The sequence below is a fragment of the Electrophorus electricus genome, chromosome 3 (assembly GCF_013358815.1).
Source record: "Electrophorus electricus isolate fEleEle1 chromosome 3, fEleEle1.pri, whole genome shotgun sequence".
Taxonomy (NCBI): Eukaryota; Metazoa; Chordata; class Actinopteri; order Gymnotiformes; family Gymnotidae; genus Electrophorus; species Electrophorus electricus.
The window spans coordinates 26,101,101-26,123,306 of NC_049537.1; the positions used below are offsets into that span (position 1 = coordinate 26,101,101).

Consider the following 22,206-nt stretch of genomic DNA (forward strand, 5'->3'; position numbering starts at 1 on the left):
GGTTCCACTGTATGCAGCATATTACTGTGAAAAGTAATCAGTGTGGGCTTCTATTCATAGCCTAAGAGAACAAATCAATGAGGCGAGACGTGATGCATTGACTGAGATCCAGGAGCGGGATTGCTTGCAGCAGGAACTGAAGTCAGTCCAGCGGAGTATTCTGTCTCTTCTGTCTGTCCTGCAGATGCAGCCGAATCCCACACACTTACAGGTTAGTGCTGATACAGTGCTGAGAGAATGGCACGAAACGTCCATCATCCGCAGGTGTCTGGCATGGCATCCAAAAGTAAGCTGGTATTGTTTTTTGCAGACGTGCTATCGTCCACTGTCTCTACTGAACTGCTTGTGTAGTCCCTGAATTAGAACGGTGGTGCCACACTTAGTGGATTCTACGTGGAGAGGAATGTTTTTCATGTAACGCACATCCGACACTTCACCTCTCTGCCCCACCCGCGGTAGGAGCTGAGAGTGGAGGCGAGCTCTCAGAATGCCAGACTGCAGGACATTATGAGCAGGGTGAGGACCAGGAGCGGTGGTGTTCCCCAGGAGATCCAGACTCTAGAGGAGGAGATCAGTCTGTCCCTGCGGAAAGTCAAGGAGAAGGTACGGAAGGGTCGTTCCACTGGAAGTGTGAGAATTCCGTTTTGGTCGTGCACCTGTGATGGTGTCTGTTTTGTGCATGAGAACTACCAGAACTATCCTTGAACAGTAACGCATTGTGGAAAACTAATTCATGAACGAAATGTCATGCGTCATACATGGGGATAGAAATATCTGGCTATTGATTTCGAGTTTGGACTGTGTATGCAGCAATGTGCACATGTATAGTCAGAGAGGAAGTGTGTTTCAGGTGGGGCAGGCCATGGAGAGGAGTGGCCCTCTCCACAGAATGAGGGAGCGTGTGATTGAGATCACTGTGGGGCTAAGCCGTGCGAAGGCCCTGCTGCAGCAGAAGAGTTCCACTGTACAAGAAGCTGAAAACGCACTGAAGGTGTGCGTGTGTCCTTTTAACATTTGTCTCGTTAGCAAGCGATTACCAGAGAGAAGAATGTCCTGCTACTGCTAACGAGTATAATTAAATGTGTGTGTACTTGCACGTGCTGGTGGACGCCTTGGCGCGCAGTGTGTGTGGGACGAGTTGGACCAGTGGCACTCCCGGATAGCCGAGCTGGAGGCGGAGGTGCAGGAGCTAGCCGAGGAGCAGGCCAAGAGGGCCCACGTCCTGATGGATGAGCTCACCAAACCTCTGGAGTGCTACCAGGCTGTGGCCAAACAGGCCGAGCAGAGGACGGCGTTTATCAGCAGAGTGAGTCCAACGGGTCAGGTCCCGTCCCGTTCACCCTGTGACCCGCAGGTCAGATGTCAGCAAACTCTGTCATCTCCAAGCTTAACGGGACAGTTAACAGAAACAGTGCGATTCTGTTGTATTTTTCCTCCTCTGTGATTCATCCTGCATTACTCTAAGTGTGAAAGATCTTCCAGTTCTCTTGATACATTTATACACATGTGTATGTGCTTATGTATTGGTTCTGTGGTTCTGGTGCATTGCGTTTAGATTCCTGCGTGTCTCCAGGAGTATGAAGATGTTCTCCATAGTTCTACCTGTTGGCTGACAGAGGCTCAGTGCTGGCTGGAGACCCCACGCATCTACACCACTGCCAAATGCCTCCACAGTCATGCCAGCTCCTTACAGGTCTGACTGACAGCACACTGGATACCCTTGTGACATGCCTGCTTTGCCAACCTAACAAGCCCTGCGCTTCAGTTGTGGAGTTTGGTGATGTTTAAATAGTGCATCGAAAAAGAAATGATGTGCACCTTTATTTTACCATACTTTGAACGTTTCCCTCGTGGTCTTGAGTCATTCATTGATGTAGCTGATGTCTGAGAGGCTGTTGGCTGTGCAGACGATGCTGGACGAATCTGACGGAGTCTGTGGTGCTCTGGAGTCCTTTGGCCCTGCATTGCAAGACATCTCAGTGGTGTGTGACACCAGCGCTCAGGAGCAGAAGCTCCTTCAGGTCCGCACCAACATCGGCCACGTGCGCCGCCGCGCCATGGAGCCCCTCTCCGAGCTTCAGAACGCCGCTGCGGTAAGCATCCGAGACTCCAGCTCTGCTTCCAATAAGATCTGTGTGCCAAGATGAACAGCGCAGAGCAAGTGTAGCTACGGTCCTAGGGAACGACACGACTGGGCGACGCTCTGAAGGCTGGCGTCTGCTGACGGCTCCTGCATGCGTTTGCTCTGTCTGCGCAGGAGATGGATGCCATCGAAGCCGAGGTGAAGGCGATGGAAACGAACGTGTCGAAGATCAGAACTATTTTATCCAGCATTGACACCGAGGACATTCCCCCAGAGGAGCATCTCCAGAACAGACAGGCAAGTCTGGGCACCCTTGGGTTCACGCGCAGGACGATGGGCACTCGCCGCGCCCTCGAACCCATCTGAGTCGTCTTGCTCTCTCGCTCGACGGCAAAATCGCGGCCGGAGCCTCACGCGTCGAACGTCGCCCCGTCCAATTTCCTCTCCTCCCGACTGCCCCGTGAAGCCTGCTTCTGAGTCCCATTCTGGATTTAATTAAAACTTGCAGATCATCCTTGACAACCTTCAGGCCATGAAGAGGACCGTGGGCGAGATCGAAAGGTGCAGGGCGGGCCTCGGCCTTCCGGCGGGGGCAGAGCTCAGCTTGGCGGCCTTCCACAGAGCCAGACAGCTGGAGCAACCCCTCCATGACCTGCAGCTGTTGACTGAGGAGCAGAATGCTGCAATCAGGGTCAGTACTGCTCTACCCCTCCCCCTGCTCAGTCTCGACACCATGTGTGGATTAATAATCCTTTATAGATTAGACAGAGTATATGACCCACCATGTGTGGATTAATAATCCTTTATAGATTAGACAGAATATATGACCCACCATGTGTGGATTAATAATCCTTTATAGATTAGACAGAATATATGACCCACCATGTGTGGATTAATAATCCTTTATAGATTAGACAGAATATATGACCCACCATGTGTGGATTAATAATCCTTTATAGATTAGACAGAATATATGACCCACCATGTGTGGATTAATAATACTTTATAGATTAGACAGAATATATGACCCACCATGTGTGGATTAATAATCCTTTATAGATTAGACAGAGCATATGCCCCACGATGGGGCATGGTAACAACAGCATTATCCTATATTATTCATTAGATGAGGGGATACATACAATATATTTTATTTCCTACAAAGGTGAAAACAATGCTTTGTAAGTCAGTTTGTTAATTTATTTAATATGTGTGTTGATGTATCAAAAAAGAAAAGCTCTGGATTGCATAATATTGAATCTTCTCAGTTCCACTGTCAGTAGCAAGATATTGAAGTTCTATTTCTGACAGTTTCATTATCTTTTCAAGGTATTAAATACTCCTTGTTGAAAATAAAGAAATATATTTTATGAAATATGAGAAACTATAAAATTAGATGTAAGGTTAGATTAAGATAAAATTCAGAAATGCGTTTATGGCAGCTGCTTTTTTAGCAGATGGCGCAAACTCTGAACTTTAACCAGAACGCACACTGAAGGTGTGTGCCCAATGTTCTTACTGTTAAGTATTTTAATACCTGCTCGGTTGCTGGTGATATTTGAGTCGCTTATCTCACGTGAAAGCCATTGTGAAAGCAGTGACCTTCAGCGCTCTGTCCTGGAATTCTGAATCGTGATAATCTGGCAGTGATTAAACAGATGCAGTGGTGCATGTCTCCGATACAGCAACAGTAATTAAAGAAATGCCATGGTTTCCTAACGCCAGACCAAACCTTTTAAAGAAATATTTGGAATAAATGGATGCCAAACACATCCAATCCTTTCTCTTAACATTAACTAAAGCCCTCCAGGCCAGTATCAGCAAATGCCATCATTTCTTCATGCTCCTCGTAACACTTGGCTCTGTCTGGCATGTTGGGCTACAGTAAATCTGAAGAAAGGCCATAAAATGTCTTGAGTCGTATATCTACATGACATGGTTTTCTATCCAACTCTTTCATGTCTGTGGTAATAAGAGGAGGCGTTTAGTGAGCGGGAGAAGACGTTTATTGAGGGGGAGCTATGGAACCTGTGGTTCCAGGAGTGCTCAAATAAGATTTGCCAGCCCACTGCTTTTAAATTCAACCTCGTCAACGTGTTAAATTCCACCGTGATCCTTTAACACATTATCAGGCCACCGGCAGTATGAGCAGCCTTGTGGTTTTACACTTTCCTTCTCCTTACTAGCCATGACTGTGAGCTGTGGTGTGTGAAGCTTGCTGTGCCATTATGCTGTGTCTCCCCGCAGGTTGCTATCGGTCATCCAGTTGACTTTATTTATCCCTGTGACCAAATGTCAGAATCCAGCCTTGTCGTACTCTCCTTTGGGGACAAAGTGGTAAGTTCACCTCCCGGTTGTGCCGTGACTAATAAAGTGCATAACCCAGACATTTGGAATACACATATTACCTGAATATTTCATTACAAAAACTCAGAACAAACAGCTGTGCATTCCCCCTCAGCAACATTTCAAATGAGCAGATATTCTAGCTATTCCAGATATTCTAGTGATGAATTTAAGTAGGACGGTCAAACGTTCAGACTTTGGCCTCACGAGCCCTCGGTACTGTGAAGCAGGTGCCCGTGGAAACACCATACCCCGAGGAAGAGGACAGTGATGATTACGAGGATGAAGGCGATTGCTCCTCGTCCTCTGAGACTCTCACGTGCAGTGTTCCAGAGGTACAGGAGGGCTGTCTCGTTAGGCTGTACGCTGTGCCGAACTGCTAGGTTGCTCTGGCCTCACGGGAGCTTGGGAAACATGCTCGGCTCCCTGCACTTCTGTCTTCCACTGTAGAATCCAGAGCATGTCCCTGATTGCAGACCTCATCTTTGGCTCCAGTTTCAGGGCACATGCTTTTTGGTTTTTTATTTTCTTGTTCATACTGAACTTTTCAAACACTGTTTTTCAACCCATTTCTCCAGTATATGCAGTTGAATACGTTTACGCCCCTGTTTTTCCCTCCTTGTCTCACAAATACGAAGACCAAATACCATTTACAGTCTCTTCACCAATTATAATTTGCAAATTTCCATTTTACATCTGCCAGTAATTTGCTCTTCTAAATACAAAATGCTTGGCTCTGTCAAATTTAGCTGCCCTGTCTTTAATCTTCTGTGAAAAGCTTTGTGTCCAGCCATTAGATCTGTTTAACTCTTAATGAAAATCAGTGGATTGCTAACAGTTGAAGCCACATACTGAATATCACACTCACTACTGCAGGATTCTCAAAACTGAAATATCCCCTTGTTAAGCAGTGTGTAAAAACCATTAAACAGCATTTAGTACCAACAGCACCGAATGAGGGTGAGTGTCGTGTGTGTGTGTGTGTGTGTGTGTGTGTGTGTACGTGTACTGTTTCTCACTGCATCCTGCTGTGTGTCTTCTTCAACACTCTGCTCCCACCGTGACCCATCTGATCCAGGACCCAGAAGAACCTCTGATGAACGAGGAGAGTGCTGAACCCGATGCCCCCACCCTGGTCCAGGTGTCTGTCACTAAGGTAAGATTTACCTTCCTGTCATATCACTTCTGAATTCAGTAGCTTTTTACATCTTTTAGTTAAGCTCTCTCTGGTGTACAGACATGTACTGTGTCTTCATATTGTTAACAACTGAAATTCATTTTTTTACTCTACAGGAATCAACTGTCAAAGAAACAAATTACATGGAGTCTTTGCCCCTGAACAGCGAGACTAAATTTGAACATAGTCCTTCACCTACACAGCTTAAGAAACTCGATCCATTAACAGCAGACAGTAGCACAGCTGCTGAAGACAGGAGTTCTGTGCCTGACACATCTGCCCAGCCTCTCGACACACTAATATCAGAGAGAACCGAGCCTGCTTCACAACTCTCCAGACCATCTGAATCGAGTGCTCACGAGCCTGAGGACGTGCTTCGAGACATCAGACGTGCTGCAGTAATGGAGGAACCCCAAGGAGTGATACCAGCAGCTGATCTCAAACCAGGAGAGACAGGACTGTTCACAGTAAAGCCTCTTGTGGAAGCTGTAGACGTGGAGGCCATGAGCAAGGGGACCCAGCCAGTCCCTCAGGAGATGCTCCCTGACGGTGTGGAAGAGGAAAGGTCCATCTGCAGACCCACAGAGGAAGGAGCAGAGATACAGGCTGCTTTCAGTAAGGTCCCACAGGCAGCCAGCCCAGTCAGTGAGGTGGAGGAGCCCTCAGTGGCCACACTGAAGCTCTCTCGCCCAGACGCAGACACTGGTCCTCAGGAGCACACAGCACTGGTAAACTGTTACTTTACTCCTCCATCTTGTAATCCCTCATGTCTTACCTCCTGCATGCACTACTGCACATATTCTCATCTCTTTAAGTATCAGTCTTAAGCTCTCACTGGACAGGGCTGAACTACTGAGGTATTAAGACATACTAACTTGTTCACTGAAGGTGAACTGCACTGAACTTGTAGTACATGTCATTAATTATCCTTGTTGTCAGGCACGAGGTGCAGAGTGTGTTAAATAATGTCAGAAATCAAACTATACGGGTTTAAGGCATAAGAGAAAATTGGTGGAAAACCAGTTTTGAAAATCAGTGGATTGCTAACAATTGAAGCCACATACTGAATATCACACTCACTACTGCAGGATTCTCAAAACTGAAATATCCCCTTGTTAAGCAGTGTGTAAAAACCATTAAACAGCATTTAGTACCAACAGCACCGAATGAGGGTGAGTGTCGTGTGTGTGTGTGTGTGTGTGTGTACGTGTACTGTTTCTCACTGCATCCTGCTGTGTGTCTTGTTTAGCCCTCTGCTCCCACCGTGACACATCTGAACCAGAACCTAGAAGAACCTCTGAACCAGGAGAGTGCTGAACCGGATGCTCCCACCATGGTCCAGGTGTCTATCACTAAGGTAAGATTTACCTTCCTGTCATATCACTTCTGAATTCAGTAGCTTTTTACATCTTTTAGTTAAGCTCTCTCTGGTGTACAGACATGTACTGTGTCTTCATATTGTTAACAACTGAAATTCATTTTTTTACTCTACAGGAATCAACTGTCAAAGAAACAAATTACATGGAGTCTTTGCCCCTGAACAGCGAGACTAAATTTGAACATAGTCCTTCACCTACACAGCTTAAGAAACTCGATCCATTAACAGCAGACAGTAGCACAGCTGCTGAAGACAGGAGTTCTGTGCCTGACACATCTGCCCAGCCTCTCGACACACTAATATCAGAGAGAACCGAGCCTGCTTCACAACTCTCCAGACCATCTGAATCGAGTGCTCACGAGCCTGAGGACGTGCTTCGAGACATCAGACGTGCTGCAGTAATGGAGGAACCCCAAGGAGTGATACCAGCAGCTGATCTCAAACCAGGAGAGACAGGACTGTTCACAGTAAAGCCTCTTGTGGAAGCTGTAGACGTGGAGGCCATGAGCAAGGGGACCCAGCCAGTCCCTCAGGAGATGCTCCCTGACGGTGTGGAAGAGGAAAGGTCCATCTGCAGACCCACAGAGGAAGGAGCAGAGATACAGGCTGCTTTCAGTAAGGTCCCACAGGCAGCCAGCCCAGTCAGTGAGGTGGAGGAGCCCTCAGTGGCCACACTGAAGCTCTCTCGCCCAGACGCAGACACTGGTCCTCAGGAGCACACAGCACTGGTAAACTGTTACTTTACTCCTCCATCTTGTAATCCCTCATGTCTTACCTCCTGCATGCACTACTGCACATATTCTCATCTCTTTAAGTATCAGTCTTAAGCTCTCACTGGACAGGGCTGAACTACTGAGGTATTAAGACATACTAACTTGTTCACTGAAGGTGAACTGCACTGAACTTGTAGTACATGTCATTAATTATCCTTGTTGTCAGGCACGAGGTGCAGAGTGTGTTAAATAATGTCAGAAATCAAACTATACGGGTTTAAGGCATAAGAGAAAATTGGTGGAAAACCAGTTTTGAAAATCAGTGGATTGCTAACAATTGAAGCCACATACTGAATATCACACTCACTACTGCAGGATTCTCAAAACTGAAATATCCCCTTGTTAAGCAGTGTGTAAAAACCATTAAACAGCATTTAGTACCAACAGCACCGAATGAGGGTGAGTGTCGTGTGTGTGTGTGTGTGTGTGTGTACGTGTACTGTTTCTCACTGCATCCTGCTGTGTGTCTTGTTTAGCCCTCTGCTCCCACCGTGACACATCTGAACCAGAACCTAGAAGAACCTCTGAACCAGGAGAGTGCTGAACCGGATGCTCCCACCATGGTCCAGGTGTCTATCACTAAGGTAAGATTTACCTTCCTGTCATATCACTTCTGAATTCAGTAGCTTTTTACATCTTTTAGTTAAGCTCTCTCTGGTGTACAGACATGTACTGTGTCTTCATATTGTTAACAACTGAAATTCATTTTTTTACTCTACAGGAATCAACTGTCAAAGAAACAAATTACATGGAGTCTTTGCCCCTGAACAGCGAGACTAAATTTGAACATAGTCCTTCACCTACACAGCTTAAGAAACTCGATCCATTAACAGCAGACAGTAGCACAGCTGCTGAAGACAGGAGTTCTGTGCCTGACACATCTGCCCAGCCTCTCGACACACTAATACCAGAGAGAACCGAGCCTGCTTCACAACTCTCCAGACCATCTGAATCGAGTGCTCACGAGCCTGAGGACGTGCTTCGAGACATCAGACGTGCTGCAGTAATGGAGGAACCCCAAGGAGTGATACCAGCAGCTGATCTCAAACCAGGAGAGACAGGACTGTTCACAGTAAAGCCTCTTGTGGAAGCTGTAGACGTGGAGGCCATGAGCAAGGGGACCCAGCCAGTCCCTCAGGAGATGCTCCCTGACCGTGTGGAAGAGGAAAGGTCCATCTGCAGACCCACAGAGGAAGGAGCAGAGATACAGGCTGCTTTCAGTAAGGTCCCACAGGCAGCCAGCCCAGTCAGTGAGGTGGAGGAGCCCTCAGTGGCCACACTGAAGCTCTCTCGCCCAGACGCAGACACTGGTCCTCAGGAGCACACAGCACTGGTAAACTGTTACTTTACTCCTCCATCTTGTAATCCCTCATGTCTTACCTCCTGCATGCACTACTGCACATATTCTCATCTCTTTAAGTATCAGTCTTAAGCTCTCACTGGACAGGGCTGAACTACTGAGGTATTAAGACATACTAACTTGTTCACTGAAGGTGAACTGCACTGAACTTGTAGTACATGTCATTAATTATCCTTGTTGTCAGGCACGAGGTGCAGAGTGTGTTAAATAATGTCAGAAATCAAACTATACGGGTTTAAGGCATAAGAGAAAATTGGTGGAAAACCAGTTTTGAAAATCAGTGGATTGCTAACAATTGAAACCACATACTGAATATCACACTCACTACTGCAGGATTCTCAAAACTGAAATATCCCCTTGTTAAGCAGTGTGTAAAAACCATTAAACAGCATTTAGTACCAACAGCACCGAATGAGGGTGAGTGTCGTGTGTGTGTGTGTGTGTGTGTGTGTGTGTGTGTACGTGTACTGTTTCTCACTGCATCCTGCTGTGTGTCTTGTTTAGCCCTCTGCTCCCACCGTGACACATCTGAACCAGAACCTAGAAGAACCTCTGAACCAGGAGAGTGCTGAACCGGATGCTCCGACCATGGTCCAGGTGTCTATCACTAAGGTAAGATTTACCTTCCTGTCATATCACTTCTGAATTCAGTAGCTTTTTACATCTTTTAGTTAAGCTCTCTCTGGTGTACAGACATGTACTGTGTCTTCATATTGTTAACAACTGAAATTCATTTTTTTACTCTACAGGAATCAACTGTCAAAGAAACAAATTACATGGAGTCTTTGCCCCTGAACAGCGAGACTAAATTTGAACATAGTCCTTCACCTACACAGCTTAAGAAACTCGATCCATTAACAGCAGACAGTAGCACAGCTGCTGAAGACAGGAGTTCTGTGCCTGACACATCTGCCCAGCCTCTCGACACACTAATATCAGAGAGAACCGAGCCTGCTTCACAACTCTCCAGACCATCTGAATCGAGTGCTCACGAGCCTGAGGACGTGCTTCGAGACATCAGACGTGCTGCAGTAATGGAGGAACCTCAAGGAGTGATACCAGCAGCTGATCTCAAACCAGGAGAGACAGGACTGTTCACAGTAAAGCCTCTTGTGGAAGCTGTAGACGTGGAGGCCATGAGCAAGGGGACCCAGCCAGTCCCTCAGGAGATGCTCCCTGACCGTGTGGAAGAGGAAAGGTCCATCTGCAGACCCACAGAGGAAGGAGCAGAGATACAGGCTGCTTTCAGTAAGGTCCCACAGGCAGCCAGCCCAGTCAGTGAGGTGGAGGAGCCCTCAGTGGCCACACTGAAGCTCTCTCGCCTAGACGCAGACACTGGTCCTCAGGAGCACACAGCACTGGTAAACTGTTACTTTACTCCTCCATCTTGTAATCCCTCATGTCTTACCTCCTGCATGCACTACTGCACATATTCTCATCTCTTTAAGTATCAGTCTTAAGCTCTCACTGGACAGGGCTGAACTACTGAGGTATTAAGACATACTAACTTGTTCACTGAAGGTGAACTGCACTGAACTTGTAGTACATGTCATTAATTATCCTTGTTGTCAGGCACGAGGTGCAGAGTGTGTTAAATAATGTCAGAAATCAAACTATACGGGTTTAAGGCATAAGAGAAAATTGGTGGAAAACCAGTTTTGAAAATCAGTGGATTGCTAACAATTGAAGCCACATACTGAATATCACACTCACCACTGCAGGATTCTCAAAACTGAAATATCCCCTTGTTAAGCAGTGTGTAAAAACCATTAAACAGCATTTAGTACCAACAGCACCGAATGAGGGTGAGTGTCGTGTGTGTGTGTGTGTGTGTGTGTGTACGTGTACTGTTTCTCACTGCATCCTGCTGTGTGTCTTGTTTAGCCCTCTGCTCCCACCGTGACACATCTGAACCAGAACCTAGAAGAACCTCTGAACCAGGAGAGTGCTGAACCGGATGCTCCGACCATGGTCCAGGTGTCTATCACTAAGGTAAGATTTACCTTCCTGTCATATCACTTCTGAATTCAGTAGCTTTTTACATCTTTTAGTTAAGCTCTCTCTGGTGTACAGACATGTACTGTGTCTTCATATTGTTAACAACTGAAATTCATTTTTTTACTCTACAGGAATCAACTGTCAAAGAAACAAATTACATGGAGTCTTTGCCCCTGAACAGCGAGACTAAATTTGAACATAGTCCTTCACCTACACAGCTTAAGAAACTCGATCCATTAACAGCAGACAGTAGCACAGCTGCTGAAGACAGGAGTTCTGTGCCTGACACATCTGCCCAGCCTCTCGACACACTAATATCAGAGAGAACCGAGCCTGCTTCACAACTCTCCAGACCATCTGAATCGAGTGCTCACGAGCCTGAGGACGTGCTTCGAGACATCAGACGTGCTGCAGTAATGGAGGAACCTCAAGGAGTGATACCAGCAGCTGATCTCAAACCAGGAGAGACAGGACTGTTCACAGTAAAGCCTCTTGTGGAAGCTGTAGACGTGGAGGCCATGAGCAAGGGGACCCAGCCAGTCCCTCAGGAGATGCTCCCTGACCGTGTGGAAGAGGAAAGGTCCATCTGCAGACCCACAGAGGAAGGAGCAGAGATACAGGCTGCTTTCAGTAAGGTCCCACAGGCAGCCAGCCCAGTCAGTGAGGTGGAGGAGCCCTCAGAGGCCACACTGAAGCTCTCTCGCCCAGACGCAGACACTGGTCCTCAGGAGAACACAGCACTGGTAAACTGTTACTTTACTCCTCCATCTTGTAATCCCTCATGTCTTACCTCCTGCATGCACTACTGCACATATTCTCATCTCTTTAAGTATCAGTCTTAAGCTCTCACTGGACAGGGCTGAACTACTGAGGTATTAAGACATACTAACTTGTTCACTGAAGGTGAACTGCACTGAACTTGTAGTACATGTCATTAATTATCCTTGTTGTCAGGCACGAGGTGCAGAGTGTGTTAAATAATGTCAGAAATCAAACTATACGGGTTTAAGGCATAAGAGAAAATTGGTGGAAAACCAGTTTTGAAAATCAGTGGATTGCTAACAATTGAAGCCACATACTGAATATCACACTCACCACTGCAGGATTCTCAAAACTGAAATATCCCCTTGTTAAGCAGTGTGTAAAAACCATTAAACAGCATTTAGTACCAACAGCACCGAATGAGGGTGAGTGTCGTGTGTGTGTGTGTGTGTGTGTACGTGTACTGTTTCTCACTGCATCCTGCTGTGTGTCTTGTTTAGCCCTCTGCTCCCACCGTGACACATCTGAACCAGAACCTAGAAGAACCTCTGAACCAGGAGAGTGCTGAACCGGATGCTCCGACCATGGTCCAGGTGTCTATCACTAAGGTAAGATTTACCTTCCTGTCATATCACTTCTGAATTCAGTAGCTTTTTACATCTTTTAGTTAAGCTCTCTCTGGTGTACAGACATGTACTGTGTCTTCATATTGTTAACAACTGAAATTCATTTTTTTACTCTACAGGAATCAACTGTCAAAGAAACAAATTACATGGAGTCTTTGCCCCTGAACAGCGAGACTAAATTTGAACATAGTCCTTCACCTACACAGCTTAAGAAACTCGATCCATTAACAGCAGACAGTAGCACAGCTGCTGAAGACAGGAGTTCTGTGCCTGACACATCTGCCCAGCCTCTCGACACACTAATATCAGAGAGAACCGAGCCTGCTTCACAACTCTCCAGACCATCTGAATCGAGTGCTCACGAGCCTGAGGACGTGCTTCGAGACATCAGACGTGCTGCAGTAATGGAGGAACCTCAAGGAGTGATACCAGCAGCTGATCTCAAACCAGGAGAGACAGGACTGTTCACAGTAAAGCCTCTTGTGGAAGCTGTAGACGTGGAGGCCATGAGCAAGGGGACCCAGCCAGTCCCTCAGGAGATGCTCCCTGACCGTGTGGAAGAGGAAAGGTCCATCTGCAGACCCACAGAGGAAGGAGCAGAGATACAGGCTGCTTTCAGTAAGGTCCCACAGGCAGCCAGCCCAGTCAGTGAGGTGGAGGAGCCCTCAGAGGCCACACTGAAGCTCTCTCGCCCAGACGCAGACACTGGTCCTCAGGAGCACACAGCACTGGTAAACTGTTACTTTACTCCTCCATCTTGTAATCCCTCATGTCTTACCTCCTGCATGCACTACTGCACATATTCTCATCTCTTTAAGTATCAGTCTTAAGCTCTCACTGGACAGGGCTGAACTACTGAGGTATTAAGACATACTAACTTGTTCACTGAAGGTGAACTGCACTGAACTTGTAGTACATGTCATTAATTATCCTTGTTGTCAGGCACGAGGTGCAGAGTGTGTTAAATAATGTCAGAAATCAAACTATACGGGTTTAAGGCATAAGAGAAAATTGGTGGAAAACCAGTTTTGAAAATCAGTGGATTGCTAACAATTGAAGCCACATACTGAATATCACACTCACCACTGCAGGATTCTCAAAACTGAAATATCCCCTTGTTAAGCAGTGTGTAAAAACCATTAAACAGCATTTAGTACCAACAGCACCGAATGAGGGTGAGTGTCGTGTGTGTGTGTGTGTGTGTGTGTGTGTGTGTGTGTGTGTGTGTGTGTGTGTGTGTGTGTACGTGTACTGTTTCTCACTGCATCCTGCTGTGTGTCTTGTTTAGCCCTCTGCTCCCACCGTGACACATCTGAACCAGAACCTAGAAGAACCTCTGAACCAGGAGAGTGCTGAACCGGATGCTCCGACCATGGTCCAGGTGTCTATCACTAAGGTAAGATTTACCTTCCTGTCATATCACTTCTGAATTCAGTAGCTTTTTACATCTTTTAGTTAAGCTCTCTCTGGTGTACAGACATGTACTGTGTCTTCATATTGTTAACAACTGAAATTCATTTTTTTACTCTACAGGAATCAACTGTCAAAGAAACAAATTACATGGAGTCTTTGCCCCTGAACAGCGAGACTAAATTTGAACATAGTCCTTCACCTACACAGCTTAAGAAACTCGATCCATTAACAGCAGACAGTAGCACAGCTGCTGAAGACAGGAGTTCTGTGCCTGACACATCTGCCCAGCCTCTCGACACACTAATATCAGAGAGAACCGAGCCTGCTTCACAACTCTCCAGACCATCTGAATCGAGTGCTCACGAGCCTGAGGACGTGCTTCGAGACATCAGACGTGCTGCAGTAATGGAGGAACCTCAAGGAGTGATACCAGCAGCTGATCTCAAACCAGGAGAGACAGGACTGTTCACAGTAAAGCCTCTTGTGGAAGCTGTAGACGTGGAGGCCATGAGCAAGGGGACCCAGCCAGTCCCTCAGGAGATGCTCCCTGACCGTGTGGAAGAGGAAAGGTCCATCTGCAGACCCACAGAGGAAGGAGCAGAGATACAGGCTGCTTTCAGTAAGGTCCCACAGGCAGCCAGCCCAGTCAGTGAGGTGGAGGAGCCCTCAGTGGCCACACTGAAGCTCTCTCGCCCAGACGCAGACACTGGTCCTCAGGAGCACACAGCACTGGTAAACTGTTACTTTACTCCTCCATCTTGTAATCCCTCATGTCTTACCTCCTGCATGCACTACTGCACATATTCTCATCTCTTTAAGTATCAGTCTTAAGCTCTCACTGGACAGGGCTGAACTACTGAGGTATTAAGACATACTAACTTGTTCACTGAAGGTGAACTGCACTGAACTTGTAGTACATGTCATTAATTATCCTTGTTGTCAGGCACGAGGTGCAGAGTGTGTTAAATAATGTCAGAAATCAAACTATACGGGTTTAAGGCATAAGAGAAAATTGGTGGAAAACCAGTTTTGAAAATCAGTGGATTGCTAACAATTGAAGCCACATACTGAATATCACACTCACCACTGCAGGATTCTCAAAACTGAAATATCCCCTTGTTAAGCAGTGTGTAAAAACCATTAAACAGCATTTAGTACCAACAGCACCGAATGAGGGTGAGTGTCGTGTGTGTGTGTGTGTGTGTGTGTGTGTGTACGTGTACTGTTTCTCACTGCATCCTGCTGTGTGTCTTGTTTAGCCCTCTGCTCCCACCGTGACACATCTGAACCAGAACCTAGAAGAACCTCTGAACCAGGAGAGTGCTGAAGCGGATGCTCCGACCATGGTCCAGGTGTCTATCACTAAGGTAAGATTTACCTTCCTGTCATATCACTTCTGAATTCAGTAGCTTTTTACATCTTTTAGTTAAGCTCTCTCTGGTGTACAGACATGTACTGTGTCTTCATATTGTTAACAACTGAAATTCATTTTTTTACTCTACAGGAATCAACTGTCAAAGAAACAAATTACATGGAGTCTTTGCCCCTGAACAGCGAGACTAAATTTGAACATAGTCCTTCACCTACACAGCTTAAGAAACTCGATCCATTAACAGCAGACAGTAGCACAGCTGCTGAAGACAGGAGTTCTGTGCCTGACACATCTGCCCAGCCTCTCGACACACTAATATCAGAGAGAACCGAGCCTGCTTCACAACTCTCCAGACCATCTGAATCGAGTGCTCACGAGCCTGAGGACGTGCTTCGAGACATCAGACGTGCTGCAGTAATGGAGGAACCTCAAGGAGTGATACCAGCAGCTGATCTCAAACCAGGAGAGACAGGACTGTTCACAGTAAAGCCTCTTGTGGAAGCTGTAGACGTGGAGGCCATGAGCAAGGGGACCCAGCCAGTCCCTCAGGAGATGCTCCCTGACCGTGTGGAAGAGGAAAGGTCCATCTGCAGACCCACAGAGGAAGGAGCAGAGATACAGGCTGCTTTCAGTAAGGTCCCACAGGCAGCCAGCCCAGTCAGTGAGGTGGAGGAGCCCTCAGTGGCCACACTGAAGCTCTCTCGCCCAGACGCAGACACTGGTCCTCAGGAGCACACAGCACTGGTAAACTGTTACTTTACTCCTCCATCTTGTAATCCCTCATGTCTTACCTCCTGCATGCACTACTGCACATATTCTCATCTCTTTAAGTATCAGTCTTAAGCTCTCACTGGACAGGGCTGAACTACTGAGGTATTAAGACATACTAACTTGTTCACTGAAGGTGAACTGCACTGAACTTGTAGTACATGTCATTAATTATCCTTGTTGTCAGGCACGAGGTGCAGAGTGTGTTAAATAATGTCAGAAATCAAACTATACGGGTTTAAGGCATAAGAGAAAATTGGTGGAAAACCAGTTTTGAAAATCAGTGGATTGCTAACAATTGAAGCCACATACTGAATATCACACTCACCACTGCAGGATTCTCAAAACTGAAATATCCCCTTGTTAAGCAGTGTGTAAAAACCATTAAACAGCATTTAGTACCAACAGCACCGAATGAGGGTGAGTGTCGTGTGTGTGTGTGTGTGTGTGTGTGTGTGTACGTGTACTGTTTCTCACTGCATCCTGCTGTGTGTCTTGTTTAGCCCTCTGCTCCCACCGTGACACATCTGAACCAGAACCTAGAAGAACCTCTGAACCAGGAGAGTGCTGAAGCGGATGCTCCGACCATGGTCCAGGTGTCTATCACTAAGGTAAGATTTACCTTCCTGTCATATCACTTCTGAATTCAGTAGCTTTTTACATCTTTTAGTTAAGCTCTCTCTGGTGTACAGACATGTACTGTGTCTTCATATTGTTAACAACTGAAATTCATTTTTTTACTCTACAGGAATCAACTGTCAAAGAAACAAATTACATGGAGTCTTTGCCCCTGAACAGCGAGACTAAATTTGAACATAGTCCTTCACCTACACAGCTTAAGAAACTCGATCCATTAACAGCAGACAGTAGCACAGCTGCTGAAGACAGGAGTTCTGTGCCTGACACATCTGCCCAGCCTCTCGACACACTAATATCAGAGAGAACCGAGCCTGCTTCACAACTCTCCAGACCATCTGAATCGAGTGCTCACGAGCCTGAGGACGTGCTTCGAGACATCAGACGTGCTGCAGTAATGGAGGAACCTCAAGGAGTGATACCAGCAGCTGATCTCAAACCAGGAGAGACAGGACTGTTCACAGTAAAGCCTCTTGTGGAAGCTGTAGACGTGGAGGCCATGAGCAAGGGGACCCAGCCAGTCCCTCAGGAGATGCTCCCTGACCGTGTGGAAGAGGAAAGGTCCATCTGCAGACCCACAGAGGAAGGAGCAGAGATACAGGCTGCTTTCAGTAAGGTCCCACAGGCAGCCAGCCCAGTCAGTGAGGTGGAGGAGCCCTCAGTGGCCACACTGAAGCTCTCTCGCCCAGACGCAGACACTGGTCCTCAGGAGCACACAGCACTGGTAAACTGTTACTTTACTCCTCCATCTTGTAATCCCTCATGTCTTACCTCCTGCATGCACTACTGCACATATTCTCATCTCTTTAAGTATCAGTCTTAAGCTCTCACTGGACAGGGCTGAACTACTGAGGTATTAAGACATACTAACTTGTTCACTGAAGGTGAACTGCACTGAACTTGTAGTACATGTCATTAATTATCCTTGTTGTCAGGCACGAGGTGCAGAGTGTGTTAAATAATGTCAGAAATCAAACTATACGGGTTTAAGGCATAAGAGAAAATTGGTGGAAAACCAGTTTTGAAAATCAGTGGATTGCTAACAATTGAAGCCACATACTGAATATCACACTCACCACTGCAGGATTCTCAAAACTGAAATATCCCCTTGTTAAGCAGTGTGTAAAAACCATTAAACAGCATTTAGTACCAACAGCACCGAATGAGGGTGAGTGTCGTGTGTGTGTGTGTGTGTGTGTGTGTACGTGTACTGTTTCTCACTGCATCCTGCTGTGTGTCTTGTTTAGCCCTCTGCTCCCACCGTGACACATCTGAACCAGAACCTAGAAGAACCTCTGAACCAGGAGAGTGCTGAACCGGATGCTCCGACCATGGTCCAGGTGTCTATCACTAAGGTAAGATTTACCTTCCTGTCATATCACTTCTGAATTCAGTAGCTTTTTACATCTTTTAGTTAAGCTCTCTCTGGTGTACAGACATGTACTGTGTCTTCATATTGTTAACAACTGAAATTCATTTTTTTACTCTACAGGAATCAACTGTCAAAGAAACAAATTACATGGAGTCTTTGCCCCTGAACAGCGAGACTAAATTTGAACATAGTCCTTCACCTACACAGCTTAAGAAACTCGATCCATTAACAGCAGACAGTAGCACAGCTGCTGAAGACAGGAGTTCTGTGCCTGACACATCTGCCCAGCCTCTCGACACACTAATATCAGAGAGAACCGAGCCTGCTTCACAACTCTCCAGACCATCTGAATCGAGTGCTCACGAGCCTGAGGACGTGCTTCGAGACATCAGACGTGCTGCAGTAATGGAGGAACCCCAAGGAGTGATACCAGCAGCTGATCTCAAACCAGGAGAGACAGGACTGTTCACAGTAAAGCCTCTTGTGGAAGCTGTAGACGTGGAGGCCATGAGCAAGGGGACCCAGCCAGTCCCTCAGGAGATGCTCCCTGACCGTGTGGAAGAGGAAAGGTCCATCTGCAGACCCACAGAGGAAGGAGCAGAGATACAGGCTGCTTTCAGTAAGGTCCCACAGGCAGCCAGCCCAGTCAGTGAGGTGGAGGAGCCCTCAGTGGCCACACTGAAGCTCTCTCGCCCAGACGCAGACACTGGTCCTCAGGAGCACACAGCACTGGTAAACTGTTACTTTACTCCTCCATCTTGTAATCCCTCATGTCTTACCTCCTGCATGCACTACTGCACATATTCTCATCTCTTTAAGTATCAGTCTTAAGCTCTCACTGGACAGGGCTGAACTACTGAGGTATTAAGACATACTAACTTGTGCACTGAAGGTGAACTGCACTGAACTTGTAGTACATGTCATTAATTATCCTTGTTGTCAGGCACGAGGTGCAGAGTGTGTTAAATAATGTCAGGAATCAAACTATACGGGTTTAAGGCATAAGAGAAAATTGGTGGAAAACCAGTTTTGAAAATCAGTGGATTGCTAACAATTGAAGCCACATACTGAATATCACACTCACTACTGCAGGATTCTCAAAACTGAAATATCCCCTTGTTAAGCAGTGTGTAAAAACCATTAAACAGCATTTAGTACCAACAGCACCGCATGAGGGTGAGTGTCGTGTGTGTGTGTGTGTGTGTGTGTGTGTACGTGTACTGTTTCTCACTGCATCCTGCTGTGTGTCTTGTTTAGCCCTCTGCTCCCACCGTGACACATCTGAACCAGAACCTAGAAGAACCTCTGAACCAGGAGAGTGCTGAACCGGATGCTCCGACCATGGTCCAGGTGTCTATCACTAAGGTAAGATTTACCTTCCTGTCATATCACTTCTGAATTCAGTAGCTTTTTACATCTTTTAGTTAAGCTCTCTCTGGTGTACAGACATGTACTGTGTCTTCATATTGTTAACAACTGAAATTCATTTTTTTACTCTACAGGAATCAACTGTCAAAGAAACAAATTACATGGAGTCTTTGCCCCTGAACAGCGAGACTAAATTTGAACATAGTCCTTCACCTACACAGCTTAAGAAACTCGATCCATTAACAGCAGACAGTAGCACAGCTGCTGAAGACAGGAGTTCTGTGCCTGACACATCTGCCCAGCCTCTCGACACACTAATATCAGAGAGAACCGAGCCTGCTTCACAACTCTCCAGACCATCTGAATCGAGTGCTCACGAGCCTGAGGACGTGCTTCGAGACATCAGACGTGCTGCAGTAATGGAGGAACCTCAAGGAGTGATACCAGCAGCTGATCTCAAACCAGGAGAGACAGGACTGTTCACAGTAAAGCCTCTTGTGGAAGCTGTAGACGTGGAGGCCATGAGCAAGGGGACCCAGCCAGTCCTTCAGGAGATGCTCCCTGACCGTGTGGAAGAGGAAAGGTCCATCTGCAGACCCACAGAGGAAGGAGCAGAGATACAGGCTGCTTTCAGTAAGGTCCCACAGGCAGCCAGCCCAGTCAGTGAGGTGGAGGAGCCCTCAGTGGCCACACTGAAGCTCTCTCGCCCAGACGCAGACACTGGTCCTCAGGAGCACACAGCACTGGTAAACTGTTACTTTACTCCTCCATCTTGTAATCCCTCATGTCTTACCTCCTGCATGCACTACTGCACATATTCTCATCTCTTTAAGTATCAGTCTTAAGCTCTCACTGGACAGGGCTGAACTACTGAGGTATTAAGACATACTAACTTGTTCACTGAAGGTGAACTGCACTGAACTTGTAGTACATGTCATTAATTATCCTTGTTGTCAGGCACGAGGTGCAGAGTGTGTTAAATAATGTCAGAAATCAAACTATACGGGTTTAAGGCATAAGAGAAAATTGGTGGAAAACCAGTTTTGAAAATCAGTGGATTGCTAACAATTGAAGCCACATACTGAATATCACACTCACCACTGCAGGATTCTCAAAACTGAAATATCCCCTTGTTAAGCAGTGTGTAAAAACCATTAAACAGCATTTAGTACCAACAGCACCGAATGAGGGTGAGTGTCGTGTGTGTGTGTGTGTGTGTGTGTGTACGTGTACTGTTTCTCACTGCATCCTGCTGTGTGTCTTGTTTAGCCCTCTGCTCCCACCGTGACACATCTGAACCAGAACCTAGAAGAACCTCTGAACCAGGAGAGTGCTGAACCGGATGCTCCGACCATGGTCCAGGTGTCTATCACTAAGGTAAGATTTACCTTCCTGTCATATCACTTCTGAATTCAGTAGCTTTTTACATCTTTTAGTTAAGCTCTCTCTGGTGTACAGACATGTACTGTGTCTTCATATTGTTAACAACTGAAATTCATTTTTTTACTCTACAGGAATCAACTGTCAAAGAAACAAATTACATGGAGTCTTTGCCCCTGAACAGCGAGACTAAATTTGAACATAGTCCTTCACCTACACAGCTTAAGAAACTCGATCCATTAACAGCAGACAGTAGCACAGCTGCTGAAGACAGGAGTTCTGTGCCTGACACATCTGCCCAGCCTCTCGACACACTAATATCAGAGAGAACCGAGCCTGCTTCACAACTCTCCAGACCATCTGAATCGAGTGCTCACGAGCCTGAGGACGTGCTTCGAGACATCAGACGTGCTGCAGTAATGGAGGAACCTCAAGGAGTGATACCAGCAGCTGATCTCAAACCAGGAGAGACAGGACTGTTCACAGTAAAGCCTCTTGTGGAAGCTGTAGACGTGGAGGCCATGAGCAAGGGGACCCAGCCAGTCCCTCAGGAGATGCTCCCTGACCGTGTGGAAGAGGAAAGGTCCATCTGCAGACCCACAGAGGAAGGAGCAGAGATACAGGCTGCTTTCAGTAAGGTCCCACAGGCAGCCAGCCCAGTCAGTGAGGTGGAGGAGCCCTCAGTGGCCACACTGAAGCTCTCTCGCCTAGACGCAGACACTGGTCCTCAGGAGCACACAGCACTGGTAAACTGTTACTTTACTCCTCCATCTTGTAATCCCTCATGTCTTACCTCCTGCATGCACTACTGCACATATTCTCATCTCTTTAAGTATCAGTCTTAAGCTCTCACTGGACAGGGCTGAACTACTGAGGTATTAAGACATACTAACTTGTTCACTGAAGGTGAACTGCACTGAACTTGTAGTACATGTCATTAATTATCCTTGTTGTCAGGCACGAGGTGCAGAGTGTGTTAAATAATGTCAGAAATCAAACTATACGGGTTTAAGGCATAAGAGAAAATTGGTGGAAAACCAGTTTTGAAAATCAGTGGATTGCTAACAATTGAAGCCACATACTGAATATCACACTCACTACTGCAGGATTCTCAAAACTGAAATATCCCCTTGTTAAGCAGTGTGTAAAAACCATTAAACAGCATTTAGTACCAACAGCACCGAATGAGGGTGAGTGTCGTGTGTGTGTGTGTGTGTGTGTGTGTGTACGTGTACTGTTTCTCACTGCATCCTGCTGTGTGTCTTGTTTAGCCCTCTGCTCCCACCGTGACACATCTGAACCAGAACCTAGAAGAACCTCTGAACCAGGAGAGTGCTGAACCGGATGCTCCGACCATGGTCCAGGTGTCTATCACTAAGGTAAGATTTACCTTC

The 22,206-nt window shown here is 46.6% G+C and overlaps 1 protein-coding gene across 1 annotated transcript in view; it reads left to right on the plus strand.

Moving 5' to 3' along the window:
• The window catches only part of LOC113569314 (nesprin-2), a 95,579-nt gene that overhangs the window by 29,902 nt on the left and 43,471 nt on the right, over nt 1-22,206 (plus strand). Inside the window, exons 52-86 of the mRNA XM_035524396.1 lie at nt 61-211; nt 460-603; nt 851-991; nt 1,124-1,306; nt 1,556-1,693; nt 1,908-2,093; nt 2,258-2,380; nt 2,592-2,774; nt 4,331-4,420; nt 4,660-4,764; nt 5,508-5,585; nt 5,723-6,157; nt 6,856-6,963; nt 7,101-7,535; nt 8,234-8,341; nt 8,479-8,913; nt 9,622-9,729; nt 9,867-10,301; nt 11,002-11,109; nt 11,247-11,681; nt 12,378-12,485; nt 12,623-13,234; nt 13,792-13,899; nt 14,037-14,648; nt 15,176-15,283; nt 15,421-16,032; nt 16,560-16,667; nt 16,805-17,416; nt 17,940-18,047; nt 18,185-18,619; nt 19,322-19,429; nt 19,567-20,001; nt 20,702-20,809; nt 20,947-21,381; nt 22,084-22,191. Of these exons, the coding sequence (XP_035380289.1) occupies nt 61-211; nt 460-603; nt 851-991; nt 1,124-1,306; nt 1,556-1,693; nt 1,908-2,093; nt 2,258-2,380; nt 2,592-2,774; nt 4,331-4,420; nt 4,660-4,764; nt 5,508-5,585; nt 5,723-6,157; nt 6,856-6,963; nt 7,101-7,535; nt 8,234-8,341; nt 8,479-8,913; nt 9,622-9,729; nt 9,867-10,301; nt 11,002-11,109; nt 11,247-11,681; nt 12,378-12,485; nt 12,623-13,234; nt 13,792-13,899; nt 14,037-14,648; nt 15,176-15,283; nt 15,421-16,032; nt 16,560-16,667; nt 16,805-17,416; nt 17,940-18,047; nt 18,185-18,619; nt 19,322-19,429; nt 19,567-20,001; nt 20,702-20,809; nt 20,947-21,381; nt 22,084-22,191 (8,746 nt within the window). The remainder of the gene's footprint in view (nt 1-60; nt 212-459; nt 604-850; nt 992-1,123; nt 1,307-1,555; nt 1,694-1,907; nt 2,094-2,257; nt 2,381-2,591; nt 2,775-4,330; nt 4,421-4,659; nt 4,765-5,507; nt 5,586-5,722; nt 6,158-6,855; nt 6,964-7,100; nt 7,536-8,233; nt 8,342-8,478; nt 8,914-9,621; nt 9,730-9,866; nt 10,302-11,001; nt 11,110-11,246; nt 11,682-12,377; nt 12,486-12,622; nt 13,235-13,791; nt 13,900-14,036; nt 14,649-15,175; nt 15,284-15,420; nt 16,033-16,559; nt 16,668-16,804; nt 17,417-17,939; nt 18,048-18,184; nt 18,620-19,321; nt 19,430-19,566; nt 20,002-20,701; nt 20,810-20,946; nt 21,382-22,083; nt 22,192-22,206) is intronic.